Source organism: Enhydra lutris, unplaced genomic scaffold, assembly GCF_002288905.1.
Source record: "Enhydra lutris kenyoni isolate GAN:26980312 unplaced genomic scaffold, ASM228890v2 scaffoldscaffold74, whole genome shotgun sequence".
NCBI lineage: Eukaryota > Metazoa > Chordata > Mammalia > Carnivora > Mustelidae > Enhydra > Enhydra lutris.
This window is the reverse complement of record NW_019154158.1, coordinates 6,261,597-6,275,255: the sequence shown is the minus strand read 5'-3', so window position 1 is coordinate 6,275,255 and position 13,659 is coordinate 6,261,597. Positions and strand designations below refer to the sequence as shown.

Genomic DNA, 13,659 nt, shown 5'->3' with positions numbered 1-13,659 from the left:
CATGACCCGAGCCGAAGGCAGAGGCTTTAACCCCCTGGGCCACCCAGGCGCCCCGGCATCCAGTGTTTTATCGAATCAGAAACGCACCCTCTTTTACATCTTGGTTATCTCCTTATTCCCTTTAATCTTTTCTTGAATAATGACATAGCCCAATTTGGAAAATATTCCCTTTATTGCTGTGAAACTCTATTCCCAGGTCACTAGAGACCTTATCAAATCCGACCTAGCTTATTCTTACAGGCTTCTTAATGGAATATATATTGGTGGGGGAGGGAGAGATCTCTGGGCAGACAACTGATGAGACTGGAGGGAGAGGTCATATTTGTGAATCCTTTGAAGAAGCAAAAGTTTATGTGCATTTCTACACGGAAAGGGTGCATTGCCTTATTGGTATCACAGAGGGGTCCATGACCTAAAAAAGGTTAAAGAAATCATTAAATTTGTGTTTGTGATTGATCATGTGGCTTCTACCCCAACAGGAAAATTTCTCCTAGATCTGATCTTGTTTGCTACTGTACTTGAAGCCCTTCAGTCCATCACAGTCTAAGTGGGGGAGAAAGATTGGGTATGGTTGCAGGACAGGAAACAGGACTGGTGTCAAACAAAGTTGGCATTGCAGTCGCATCTGACAACTTACCAGCTATGGCCTTGATCAAGTTTCTTAGCTGCTCTCTGCCTCAGTTTCTTCTGTAAAATGAAGAAAATTTGAGGTTTAAAGGTCAATTATGTTAAAGTATGTGTAGGGCACACAAGGTGACACTGTTATTAGGGAGAAGTCTTATCCTGTGGCTTCAGACGGTCCCTAACTGATTTCTCTGTATCCTTGGGCTGAGCCTATTTTTCAAGGCTGGTAGGGTAAGTTGGGCATCACACCTCTCCAAAGACTTAATTGAACACAGCTGAGTTAGAAATCTATTTCCAAAAACCTCTAGGCCAGAATCACCTTTTCTCTGTCGAGTCCCCTTTTCCTCTGTCTCCTAGTACTCCCTCCAAGGTTCCTTGATTCCTGGCAAAAGCTCTAGTTCACTTTAGGAGAGCAGAAAGGGAGAGGAAATGATCTTCCAAAATTAAAGATGAAACCTTCACTTAAAGTAAGGTTGTAGGTCAACCTTCTGAACTCTAGGGGGCAGTGTGGGTACGTTTGCCCCAGGTTCACAGCCAGCCAAATAACAAAATTTTCAGCCCTGCACCAAACAATAAAGGGTAATTGCAAACGTCTTCTTAGTGCTCTCTACTCTGAGATTATGAGCGATGATAATCTTCCTACTTTGGAGTGTTAAAATGTTATTGCTCTCGTTATGACCAATGATTTTTTAATTGAGTTAACCAAGGAAAAAATTGCTATTTATATTGTTGGTTCCATAATTGGGGACGAAAAATCAACAAGTCAAAGGGATCTCAAAGTCTTTGAACCACTGTTTAGGCTTCATTTCTGCTTTTATTGTTGGATGTAAGAAAATTGACTGCTTGACCTTGTTTTCACTAAAAGACAAACAAGTTTGTTGTAGTTGCAACACAGAGGTTTGTCAAAAACAGGGTAGAGGCGGAGCTCACAGCCGGGAGAAAGGCGGCTGGATTTCAAGGCCTCTTCAGTAAACGCACTTTGTGTCTCAGCTGTGAGGGGCAGGGTGGGGGCATCTCAAAACTGCCCACCTTCAGCCCAGCCTTTGGAATCCTCGACACCTTCCATTGCCCGGTTCCAGACAACAGCGAGGGTCCCATTCCATGTCTAGCGGGGATAGAAACAAAACAGCCAGTCTTAGCCGGGAGCCTTCGTGGCGCCTCGCCTGCCTCAGCCTCCAGGAGGCGGGCACAGCAGCTGGGAGGTGGCCCGCGGCCAGCCAATGGCTAGGGGACGAGCTGAGAGGCGAAAGTGGTCCTTCACTCCCGGCCAACGTCATGGTGCTGGCCCCGCCCCTTTGCCCCCGGGTAAAGCAGCCGCCAAGCGGACCGAGAGGACGCCGAACCCGGTAAGGTGGTTGGGAGCTGAGAGAGGGAGGAGGTGGAGGAAGGCCTGGAACGAAGGCGATAGCTGGGGTCCTGGGACCCGGGAATGCTCCGAGGACCGTGGGTTTGAACAAAAACTGCCGATACAGCCTCCGCTCCCGCTGTCCAGCTGCTCCTAGGGGCGCGGTTGTTGCTACGAGACACTTGTGCCAGCAGCTGGGCAGTGGCATGGAACTGGGTGTTTGTGCTTTAGAGCTGGATATATCTTACTCCACCTAAAGTGCCCCTGGGGAGTGAGGGGCCACCACCCGGACAAGGGGTGTGGCATCTGTTTTAGAGCAGAAGGTTGCTTCTCCCAAACCTGGGACACTGAGCTGACCGAGTTCACCTGTAAGACAGCCCTACTGGCACCACTCCAGCCTGGTTATTCTAAGTGGGCTGCTGGCATCAAGGGCAGGTGGGAGGGAAAGGGAGGATCCCATGGCCCGGGGTAAAATGCAGACTCTGTTCCTGCTCCTGTCACCCTTGCAGTTTCCCTGTCTGCCCCTTCTTTAGCATTTCACCAGCAATTGGGGCTTCTCTCACTCTTCCCTATTTTGGCATTCCTGGAGTCTGCGATCTATTCAGTGCTCTGAGGAAGGAACTGCTACAGGGCAGAGTGGAAAAATTACTTCTCTAGCCCATCCCCTGACACCCTGGCCCTTAACTTCCCAGTTTGCTGAGTTCACAGGCATACCTAGACAGGGCAAGGGTGGGGACCCTGGGCTGGGGTTCAGTTCCCAGCTGGATTCTATTTTCTTTTTTCCTAGGGTTGGTAGAGGAAAGGAGGGGACTGAAAGGTCTTCAAAGACAACGTTATTACCTGTTTGCTCCTCACAGCTACTCTGCTAGGTACCTCTCATTCCACAGACAAAGACAACAGTTTTGAGAGGCTTGGTATCTTGCCCAGGCAATGGGGCTGGTTAACAGCAGGTCTGGTTTCACAAACCCAAAACAGTTCCACTCCAGAATCTGAGCTCATTCATCTCATTAGGCTACCACTACCTTTTTCACTTTTTGTCCCTATCTAAGTTAATCTGCCCCTCAGTTGTCCTCTGCTGACTTTGGAAATAATAAACCAGCAAACTGGACTGTAGATATTTTGGCTTCTGTCCTTTAGGCCCTTGGCCCGGATCACTGTTCCCTGTAGTGGACAAAGTAGAGAATGGAGGATGGGAGATAGGAGATAAGTGATTCTAGAAGACCAGCCCCCCTCTCTCTGGCCCCTTCCCTTCCAGGCTGTCTCCACAGTCTCTCTGAAGTCCTTTAGGTTTTCTCTAAGGACCAATTTGGACTAACACACACACACACACACACACACACACACTTCCATCCTTTGGCCTCATTACCATGATAAAGTATCCTTATTTGCCCAGGGAGTTCCTTGCTTACCTTCTGTCTTCCTTCCACCCATTTTTTCAAGTTGCCCTAATATCATCCCCTTCTTGATCCTGGAATCTTTTTCCCACAGGTCTGCCACAATGCTGCTGCACAGGGCTGTGATCCCATGTCTCCGACAGGCCTGCAGGTAGGCCAACCGATCCTAGAATTTGCCTCCTGGCCCTTATCTCTCACTCCCAGTATCTTTATGATGTTTAATCTACCAGATAAGATAGTTGAGGTGGTGACTGCCAGGGAAGGAAGGGAAAGCCATAACTCATGCATGTGCCCCACCCATCCATAGATGAACAATAGTCCCAACTGAAGGAACCAGTGGCCAACCTGGTAAACCCCAGGTTTTCACTTTCTCTCCCATATGATCTGAACTGTGCTACTAAGAAGACCTCTCTCTTTTCCAGGCTCCAATCAGTCCCCTCAAGGCTCTGCATTCGGGCCTGCTCTACAAATGATTCACTTCAGCCCCAGTGCCCCAGCCTTGACTTCTCTGGTGCTAACTCCAGCACTAGGGGATGGAGAGTCATGGGGACTCTGCTAGGCCTCGGTGCAGTGTTGGCCTATCATGACCACCGGTGCAGGGTAAGTGGGGAAGGGAGGGACTTCACTGTCAAAGCAGAGGGGCCCTAGTAAGCTCCCCAGACAACCCAGTCTATTAACACAGAGCCCATGGTGATACTGTCTTCCTGAAGACTAAAGATGGAGTCTACTACCTCTGTTTCACAGTGGCCATGACTTTATGGGTTGGGTCAGGGTGAGCCAGAGTGATTCCTTCTTACTATTTATGTTTCTTTGTGGCTTACCCCTGCCCTGCCTGCAGGCTGCTGAGAAGTCACCACGCATATATACCAGAGAGGAAGTGAAATCTCACAGCAGCCTTGAGACTAGGATCTGGGTAACTCTGGGCTGTGAGGTGTTTGATGTTACAGAATTTGTGGATCTACACCCAGGGGGGCCATCAAAGCTGATGCTAGCAGCAGGTGGTCCTTTAGAGCCTTTCTGGGCCCTCTATGCTGTTCATGACCAGGCCCACGTGCGTGAGATACTGGCTCAGTACAAAGTTGGGGAGCTGAGCCCTGAAGACAAAGCACCCTCCACCTTGAAGACCTCTGACCCTTACGCTGATGATCCTGTACGTCACCCAGCCCTGAAGGTCAATAGCCAACGCCCCTTTAATGCAGAGCCCCCCCCTGAACTGCTGACAGAAAACTATATCACACCTAACCCTATCTTCTTCACCCGGAACCATCTGCCTGTACCTAACCTGGAACCGGAAACCTATCGCCTGCATGTAGTAGGGCCACCTGGGTGTCAGTCGCTGTCCCTATCCCTGGATGACTTGTACCAGTTCCCCAAGCACGAGGTCACAGTCACTCTTCAGTGTGCTGGAAACCGACGCTCTGAGATGACTCAGTTCAAAGAAGTAAAAGGTCTGGAGTGGAATGCAGGGGCCATTAGCACTGCACGCTGGGCTGGGGCACGCCTCTGTGATGTGTTAGCCAAGGCTGGTCACCAACTCCGTGAAACTGAGGCCCACGTCTGCTTTGAGGGACTGGACTCAGACCCCACAGGGACTGCGTACGGAGCATCCATCCCCCTGGCTCGGGCCATGGACCCTGAAGCTGAGGTCCTGCTGGCATATGAGATGAATGGGCAACCCCTGCCTCGTGACCATGGCTTCCCTGTGCGGGTGGTTGTTCCTGGTGTGGTGGGTGCCCGTCATGTCAAATGGCTGGGCAAAGTGAGCGTGGAACGAGAGGAAAGTTACAGTCACTGGCAGCGGCGGGATTACAAAGGCTTCTCTCCGTCTGTGGACTGGGACACAGTAGATTTTGACTCAGCTCCATCTATTCAGGAACTTCCTGTCCAGTCAGCCATCACAGAGCCCAAGGATGGGGAGACTGTACGATCAGGGGAGGTGACTATCAAGGGCTATGCATGGAGTGGTGGTGGGAGGGCTATAGTCAGGGTGGATGTGTCTCTGGATGGGGGCCTAACCTGGCAAGTGGCTGAGCTGGATGGAGAGGAACAGCGTCCCCGGAAGGCCTGGGCCTGGAGGTTATGGCAGCTGCAAGCGCCTGTGCCAGCTGGGAAAAAGGAATTGAACATTGTTTGTAAGGCTGTAGATGATAGCTACAATGTGCAACCAGACTCGGTGGCCCCAATCTGGAACCTGCGAGGTGTGCTCAGCAATGCCTGGCACCGTGTCCACGTCCGTGTCACCCCATGAAAAGGTGAAGTGGAATTACCTACTCCCAGAATCATTTTCTCAACCCCTTCCATAACCATCCTTTTCCCTCATTACCACAGAAAAACCTTGCCTTTCATCATCACTTCTTGGATCACAACCTTGTACTATGCCTTCCTAAACCACACATAGATAACATGCATTGCACATTTCCAAGCAGGCATCAGCTCTCCTTTGACACTATGTTACATAACTCCTATTGTGCCCCTTGTTGAGAGCTGTTGGGGCTAGAAGGGGGGGAAATTCTGTAAACAAGCACTCTTCCTACCCAACCTCCACTGCTAATGTATACCACCACTTTATTCTACTCTTCTTGGGAGTTTTCAGAGAATGTGGATACATGTGAGAAAAGTGTACATGCAACTTTCTACTTTCTACTTTCCACTTTCTGGGTTGCCAGGGAGGCAATCCTGGTGAAATCCTACCCCTTTATAGTTCCACTTTTCTGAATACATCAATAAAGTGTTTTAAGTCTACAACTGAAGAAATGATTATGACTTGGGACTTCTTGAGGCCGGAGCGTCAGCATGTTGCAGGAGGGAGGTGCGCTGGTACTCGGATGTGTAGTGAGATAATCCAAAACAAGGTGGGGGGGGAGGAGAGAAGGGAAGCTGGTGCAGGGACGTCAAGAAGTGGGACTTCCTTCTCTGCGGTCAGCCGGCTTCTGTAGCGTTGCTTAGGTGACTGACCTCAGAATACCTCCAAGAGAGTTTTTAAAAATTGACATTATTAAGCTCCTCCCCGCCCCTCCCCATTCCTACACTTGGAAGGAAAGGCAAAGAATGCTGAGGTTAAAAACAGTATTCTCTTAGTAGGGGCGGGGCAAAATTTGGCACTAGGGGCAGATATGCCAGGGCACGAGGGGGGTGTCCAATGTGCGCCCAGTTGGCAAACCAGATGCAGATGAAGGGGCATGACCGCGCCTCTCCGACTTGAATCTCGGTGCTCGGCTACTCTCCCCTAGCTCTTCTCTCTTTTCCCCAGCAGTCTCCCCGGCTTAGGGACGCTCGGTGTTCGGCCACGCCGCCTGTCGCCTAGTAGTGGGACCGGAAGTTGTTCGGGGGAGGGGGGACGGCTGTGATGGGGGGGGTTGGTGGGGGGGGGGGCCGGTCCCTTCTCAGGTGAAGCCGCTGATGGAGATGGACCCGCCGCCGCCGCTGAGCGCCCGGGTCCCGGGTCCGGCCCGGTTGCCGCCGCCTTAGTGACCCCACTCCCCCCGCACTGGGCCGCCCGGGCCAGAGTGGGGGACCCCTGCGGCCCCGCCCCCCTCTTCCCCAATACCGTCCCCTCTCCCACACCCCCCCTAGCCTGCGCGCGCGCGGAGCTGCCTCAGGTGAGTAAGGGGCGGGGCTTGGGCGACGTGCTGGGGGCGGGGTCTCTGTCACCGGGGGCGGGGCCTGAGGGGCTTGGGCGAGAAGCGAGGGGAGACTGGGGCGGGGGGCTGGCGGGAAGAGGGTATATAGCTTCCTGGGCTGCGGCTCAAGGGGAGGAAGCTGGCCCGGGTGCTGGGGGAGGTTGGCGCGAGGCTTAAGGTTTAGGGGAAGGTAACTGGAGAGTCAAGGGGTCCTAAAAAGGCGGGAGATGGGCCAAAGCAGAGGACGGAGGACAGCCAGGAGCTGGGTGCGCGAGGCACCTCGGTGGAGTATGGCTGGGGTAGAACAGAGAAAGAGTGGAGAAAGAAGCAGAGGGGTACCTGGGCAAAAATGCAAGGGACTCGGGGTTTTGTCGAGAAGGTTAGAGAGAAGGACATAGGCCTAGGTGAGGAGATCTGGGAGGCAATGGAAACGTGGTAGAGAGGAAACTTAGAGTGGAAGTGGAAAGTGCTGTCGAGGGTACCATGTAGGGTGAAAAGTCTATGGAACCCGAGAAGCAGGTTCCGTCCTGGGAAGGGAGAGATTCACTGCGTATGAGTCCTAAGAAAGAACTGTAACAGAGGAAGCCCTGGGACTGACAACTCTAGGGAGACACAGACTTGGGAAGTGGTTATATGCTAAAAGAGGCCTCCATGTACCTCCTCACACAGTCCCATCCCCAGTTATTTTCTTAGCCCTTGTCTGCTAGAGTTGTAGATCCTCAACTTTGGAAATTTCTGTTTGATGTCTATGCTTTAAAAAAATATATACATATATATATTTTTGTAATTGGTCCTGCCTGGAGACAGTTGGGAGTTTAATGAAACACAGACCTTTAGATATGAGATGTTGAGGAAATAAGGTACCCCATTTCTCTCTCCAAGATAAGAATTTACTAACTCTGCTTCCAGGAAGGTCTGATGCATTATCAACTGAAATGTGTCAAGTTTTGCACACCTTCTTTCACTTCAGTCCCTCCTCCCATAAACAAAACTGTCTACTATTTTGGCTCTTACAGATCCCCCACTGACATGTTTCATAGCTCCACCTGTGTCCTAGTCTACCTCTCCTGAGCCCTCAAAGCGTCAGTCATGAGCTGCAAAAGCTCCTGGCTTGCTCACATGTCAGCTCTAGGCCTTCCATCATCATGGCCAAGCAGAAGACTGTTGAGGCCTGTTGTTTCCCCCTTACTGCTACTTATGCACTTTACCTGTGTGAAGGTACATGTTTATATTCTTAGGAAGCATTAAAAAACAGTATTTCCACTTAAGATAACTCAGATTCTGAGGATAAAATCAGGACAAGGACAAATCAAACAATCTTTGAAAATGTAGCTTCTTATTTGGTAGGAGTATGTGAGAATGCCTAACTGGGAATCCCACATCTCCTCATGGGTCTGTCAGTAGGTCAGTGAATCTTGCTTTGTCGTGTTGGGGGATTTCAGCCTTCCTTACAACCACCTAAAGCCGGAGAATCTGGACAACTCCCTGGGTCATGAGACTAGTCAGAAGAGTGGCTCATGAGATAAAAATAAAGTCTTGAAAGAAGAAAATAGTGTTGCATTGGGAAACAGGATAGTTCTCACCAGAGTTTCTGGGGGTGGGTCCCAGGGTGGTGGGAGCTGCCCTCAGTTTGGCAGGTTGAGAATTATGTCTTGCCCTAGTCAACAGATGCTGATGTCTCAAGCACAAAATATAATGTCTTTCTTACCCACCAAGTGCAGTTAGTTAGTTCAATTGTAGCTCCTGGGAAATCCCCCTTCTCTTAGTAGGTTAAGGGTAGAGCACATTTTGGGACTTGGCTCAGAAAGAAGTCCTGACTTTTTTCTAGTGAAAATGCAACTGAACATTTCTTCTTTATTTTATCTTAGTTTAAATCTGCAACTTGTACTTCCCAGCATGGGAGGAACATTATCCCACCTTTTACCTCCTACTAACATCCACAAAGGAATTATTTTCTCCCAAACTGGCCATCTTTCTTCCCTCAACATACACACAAAATAACCAAGGAAAAAATTAAGATAAGTTATTGTTGGGCCAGTATTTCTAGGCTCCTTTTACTCTAGTGGGACAAATAAGAATGTGGAGCCCTGTGGGTATAGACAATGCTATAAGCAGAGGGACTCCCTCTTTTTGTTGGTCTCTTGACCCTGCCAGAAGATTGATTTCTAAGCTGTTTGATTTGCCTCCTCTTCTCAAAAGAATTGTGGATTCTGTATTGGGAACGGGGAGACAGTTTCAAGGTTTATCTGACAAAAGCATCTAAGAAAGGATAGTGCTGATATGAATGGCCTGTCCCTTCCCACCCCACCAATGGGAATAGCATTAACCTTACAGACTCTGCTGGAATACATATGCTGGTGTAATCCTTAGGTCAAGGAGTCCTGTTTCTACCTTAAAGAGACCTAATGAGCATCTAGGTTGGCAATTTCCTCAGGCTCAGATTCTCTAAAAAGAGACATGAGAGGGAGAGGATTATTTCTCTTACCATCCACAAACCTGTGTTTCTAGTTCAAGGGTTTACGTCTCTAAGATGCAGACCCCCAAACTGTTCAACACCCAAGAAAGAAGGTAAGCATGGTGACCCCAAACCTTCCCACTGTGGCAAGATTTAACCTTGTACTATAATGGAAAAAGACTGGTTACCAGCCTGGTAACCTGGGTTCTATTTGTCTTAATTCTGTCACTAACCAGATGGGTAACTCAGCTTAATTTCTTCTTCTGTTAAAAACCAAGAGATTGGATGGGGTGCCTGGGTGGCTCAGAGGGTTAAGCCTCTGCCTTCAGCTCAGGTCATGGTCTCTGGGTCCTGGGATCGACCTGCATTGGGCTCTCTGCTCAACAGGGAGCCTGCTTCCCCCCACCCCACCTGCCTCTCTGCCTACTTGTGATCTCTCTCTCTGTGTGTCAAGTAAGTAAAAATAAAATCTTTAAAAAAACAAACAAGAGATTGGAGATCATCTCTCAGCTCCATTCTAGCTCCAAGATTCCCCAGGTCCTACAACATTCCTGCCCCGGCCCTCCACATGAAGAGAGGCTTACTAAATTGGATTGTCATGGCAAGATTCTGTTAGTGGAGGAGCCCAAAAACATCTTTCTGGTCCAAACAACAGTGAACCCTTTTGAACAGCATGCGTTAGAGACTTCCAGTCAGGACTGCCACCAAAGGAAATGGTTTCTGTCTCTTGCACCTTTTTGCTACCCTACCCCAATCAGAATAGTTCATTGAGAATTCCATGTAATTTCAAACCTCACTTGATAGATAGAGCTAACTTTGTTTGGGGGCATCTTTGGCTTCAAAACTAATTATTATAAAATTCAAATTGAACTCTGCTGCCCTACTTCCCTCACCCCTGCCCAAACATACAGCTGAATAGCAGTGACTTTGTGGGGCCTTTCTATAAACACAGAGCTCAAATACTCAAGGGTATATCTGAAAAACCCAGAGAGTATTATCTCATGTACATCATACCTAGTGATTTAAACTGTTTAGTTTGGCCCTTTCCTTAGTTCCTTAAGTCCTAAGATGAGACATGGGAGGGGTAAAATTGTTTCTCCTCCCACCCATAAACCTTAGCCTTCTCTCTCTCCCACAGTCTACATGGGGAGGACAGGGAAGCACAAAGGATAAGAGAAAAGATGCATCCATCTGAGATCTAAAAGGAGACAATGAGATGATATTTTCTCACTGTCCAGGTGTTGTGTTTTCACCTCCTACCCCTTCTTATTTTAGAGACTGGCCATTCCTAGGATGACCTGAGAATTCATCCCCTTAGCCCTGCTCCCCAAGCACTTGGATAATGAAGTCGAGCTGTCTTCATCACTATTATATTATACATAGAAGGTCAACGTCTATAGCCTGGTGAAAAAATGAGTCAGATCTTTCTGCTGTAAAGACAGACACATGAGCTGAGAAAAGGTTGGTGGGTTTCCTTCAGAGGGCACTAGGTTGACCCTAAAGATCATTTCAGAGCTGCAGACTGCTGGACGTCAAGGTCTGTTTCCTGGAAAGGGGCAGGTTGTCAGTCAGGCTGCTGACAATGCCTCATGCCACCTCCTCCCTCAATCATTTACCTCTTTCCCCTCCCCAGTTATGCCGAGCTCTGAAACACAGCCCTGGCTGCCAAGAGACTCCAGTACGTTTTCATGTTGATTTCATTCAGTTCACAAAGGTAGAGACAAGAGAGGATGATGCTGTGGGTTTGGTTTACTTGTAGTACCTGAACTGCTGACTCCCAGGCAGGTAGAAAAGTTCTGTCTTGTTAATAATCACTGCACTCCACTTCAGGTCCCAGGTCCTAAGGGAGACTAGAGAAAAGATGTCTGCTTCTCCCTGCTGTAGTTCGGGAACAATAACCAAAAGGATGGCACAGATCCTTGCCGCTCTTTCCACTTCCACTCTCTTTCCCAACAAGATCTTCCTTGCTACCTTTCTACCCACTAGAGCACATGGAGTGTATTTTAAATTCCAATTGTGGAGTGTCACTGGATCAAGCAGGATTCTTTAGAGGATTTGAAGAGACTTAAATACTTGTGATGTCCATCTTATTTTAGGCGTTCAGAGCCACTACATAGAGAGTACTTGACTTTCTGACATTTTTGTCACCTAATAGTGAAAGCGGTAGGGATATTTTTGTGGAGATAGGAAGTTGGGGGCAGGGGTAGCCGATGCGTGACCTGCCCTTAGAAGTCAGACCTTGGATTGTTCGTGACATGTTGCTTGTCAGGAAGTGTGGTGGGAAATCATCTGTCTAGAAGGAACGTCCATTCCTGCCCTTTCCTGTTCAGACACAATATTGTGCTGATGGGAGAAAGTCAGGGCCGTAGAGGATTCTTTTTTTTTTTTTTTTGAGGACTCTTGTTACAGTGCCAAGTGGATTCAAAAGAACAGGGAAGAAAATCTTTGTCTCCAGAGGTTACAATGACCAACCTTTCCTCCCTGCTCACAGAGACACTTCCTTTTGAATTGGGAAACTAGGTATTTCTAGTTGCTTTGTATTCAGCTCGCTGAACTGAATTTACAGTACATATGTGCCTACCTCCATCGCTGAATGATGTCTAGGTTGCTATAAAGCCAATTTCTTTCCAAGATCTTTGAGCCAAACCTGTCTAACTTCTCTCTTTTTATACCTCCTCCCCACCGCGGTATGTCTCCAATTGGCTTTGCCTAATTTGACCCAGTTCCTCTAAGGAGACACTAAGATCTGCCTGCCTGGCCAGGCAGGGGAGGAGGTACTTTGAGGGGCGGGGAGTGGGAAGGTTGGGAGGGACGTGCTGCCTGGAGACTTGAACAAACAGTGAAGTACGTCTACTGATTTGCTCCTGGCTCTCAGAATACCAGGATTGGGAACAGCAGAATCTCCGTCCGCTCTCACTTCCAGGGTTACCAACTTGGCATGAGGACCTGCTAGAGGCAGCCAAACACTGATTTTGCCCAAGATGTGTCATGGAGCACCTGTTAAGAGCAATTAAGAAGCAGAAGAGCTCAGTTTACTGCTAGGAACAAAGTCCAACTCAGAAAACAACTCCTTCATACCCTTCTGGAAATTGTTTTGGGACCATTTGGGCAGGTGTCCAAGAATGAGATGCACTTCCTGAGCCAGTGCTCGCTGAATGCTCTGCTTCAACTGTTTTGCCTACCTAGTGCTTATCTAGCCCCTGGTTCGTTTGTGTTCTCTCTCTCTGACACACAGACACACACACACATCACACACATTATATTACATTAGCATATTTCTCCCCTTAGAGCCTGCTCAACTTGTTCTTCTTTTTAAGTAACAGACCTCACTCCCACAGGGGTCACACCAAAGGAAGAGATGCCTTAATTGATGTTAGAAGCAGGGAAAAGCAAGAAGATCCATGACTTTTGAAAGGAAGCAAGATGGTTTAATGGGAAGAGCACAGCTCAGAGCAGTGGGAGACCTGTGTTCTTCTTCCAGTCTCGCCATGAGCCCAGAGACAATTCACTTAACCTCTCAGAGCCTCAGTTTCTCCAAGAGAAAATGGAGGAAATCTCGCTCATTCTTGCTTCTCCTGCATGGAGAATGGGGAGGAAGGAAGGGAAGTCACATGTGGCATCTTAGCTTTGCAGTTTTGAAAAATCCCAAAGGGCAATTATGGAGCTAATGATTCGGAAATGAAAGGGGCCCCATGAGTACCAGACCGCCCTTCCTCATTCTTTGAATCTCTGCCCACCACAAGTTCTATGGCTAGTTCCAGAGGGTATGGGTTTGCTAATCACTATGGATTTGGGGTCTTCTAATCATTACCCCTAAGGGAACCTTCAAGGAACTACTCATTATTGTGGCATGCTCTAGCAGTCTGATCCCAAAACTCAGTCCATCCCAGGGAGGATGTGAAGAAAAGAAGAGCTGAAAATAAACTTAGATAATATTTTCTTCCACACCCGGGCTTCCCAGGGTGAGACGAGGATTCTCTAATGAGATCTAAGACACAGCTGCTTTGTGAAGCGAAGGAAACCCCATGTTTCGGGTTTTCTCTTGAGACTTTTCAGAAGAGTATGATGTCTCTCAGCACCCAAATGACCTGGGGGAGAGGGGCAAGAGGATAATAGATACTTTTCCCCTGTGCATCCCCCAGAATCCTCCACCCTTGCCTCTAACAGTATAGTATTACAAGCAAAAGATTTTCATCCATCTGCCTGAGAGAGATCTTTGAA

General features: G+C 48.6%; 1 protein-coding gene across 2 annotated transcripts; it reads left to right on the top strand.

Annotated features, from left to right (window-relative positions):
- Window positions 1–74: 74 nt before the first annotated feature.
- Window positions 75–6,113, top strand: LOC111160228 (sulfite oxidase). 2 transcript variants are annotated; one of them, XM_022523138.1, is made up of 4 exons: window positions 75–1,970; window positions 3,458–3,514; window positions 3,786–3,963; window positions 4,202–6,113. In XM_022523138.1, exons 1-4 carry the CDS (start codon window positions 1,726–1,728, stop codon window positions 5,609–5,611), a joined length of 1,890 nt encoding a protein of 629 aa, XP_022378846.1. In that variant the 5' UTR covers window positions 75–1,725; the 3' UTR covers window positions 5,612–6,113. The 2 variants fall into 2 exon arrangements, with proteins under 2 accessions (XP_022378846.1, XP_022378847.1); XM_022523139.1 differs by having other exon boundaries at window positions 75–2,838; window positions 4,202–6,102.
- Window positions 6,114–13,659: the final 7,546 nt, after the last annotated feature.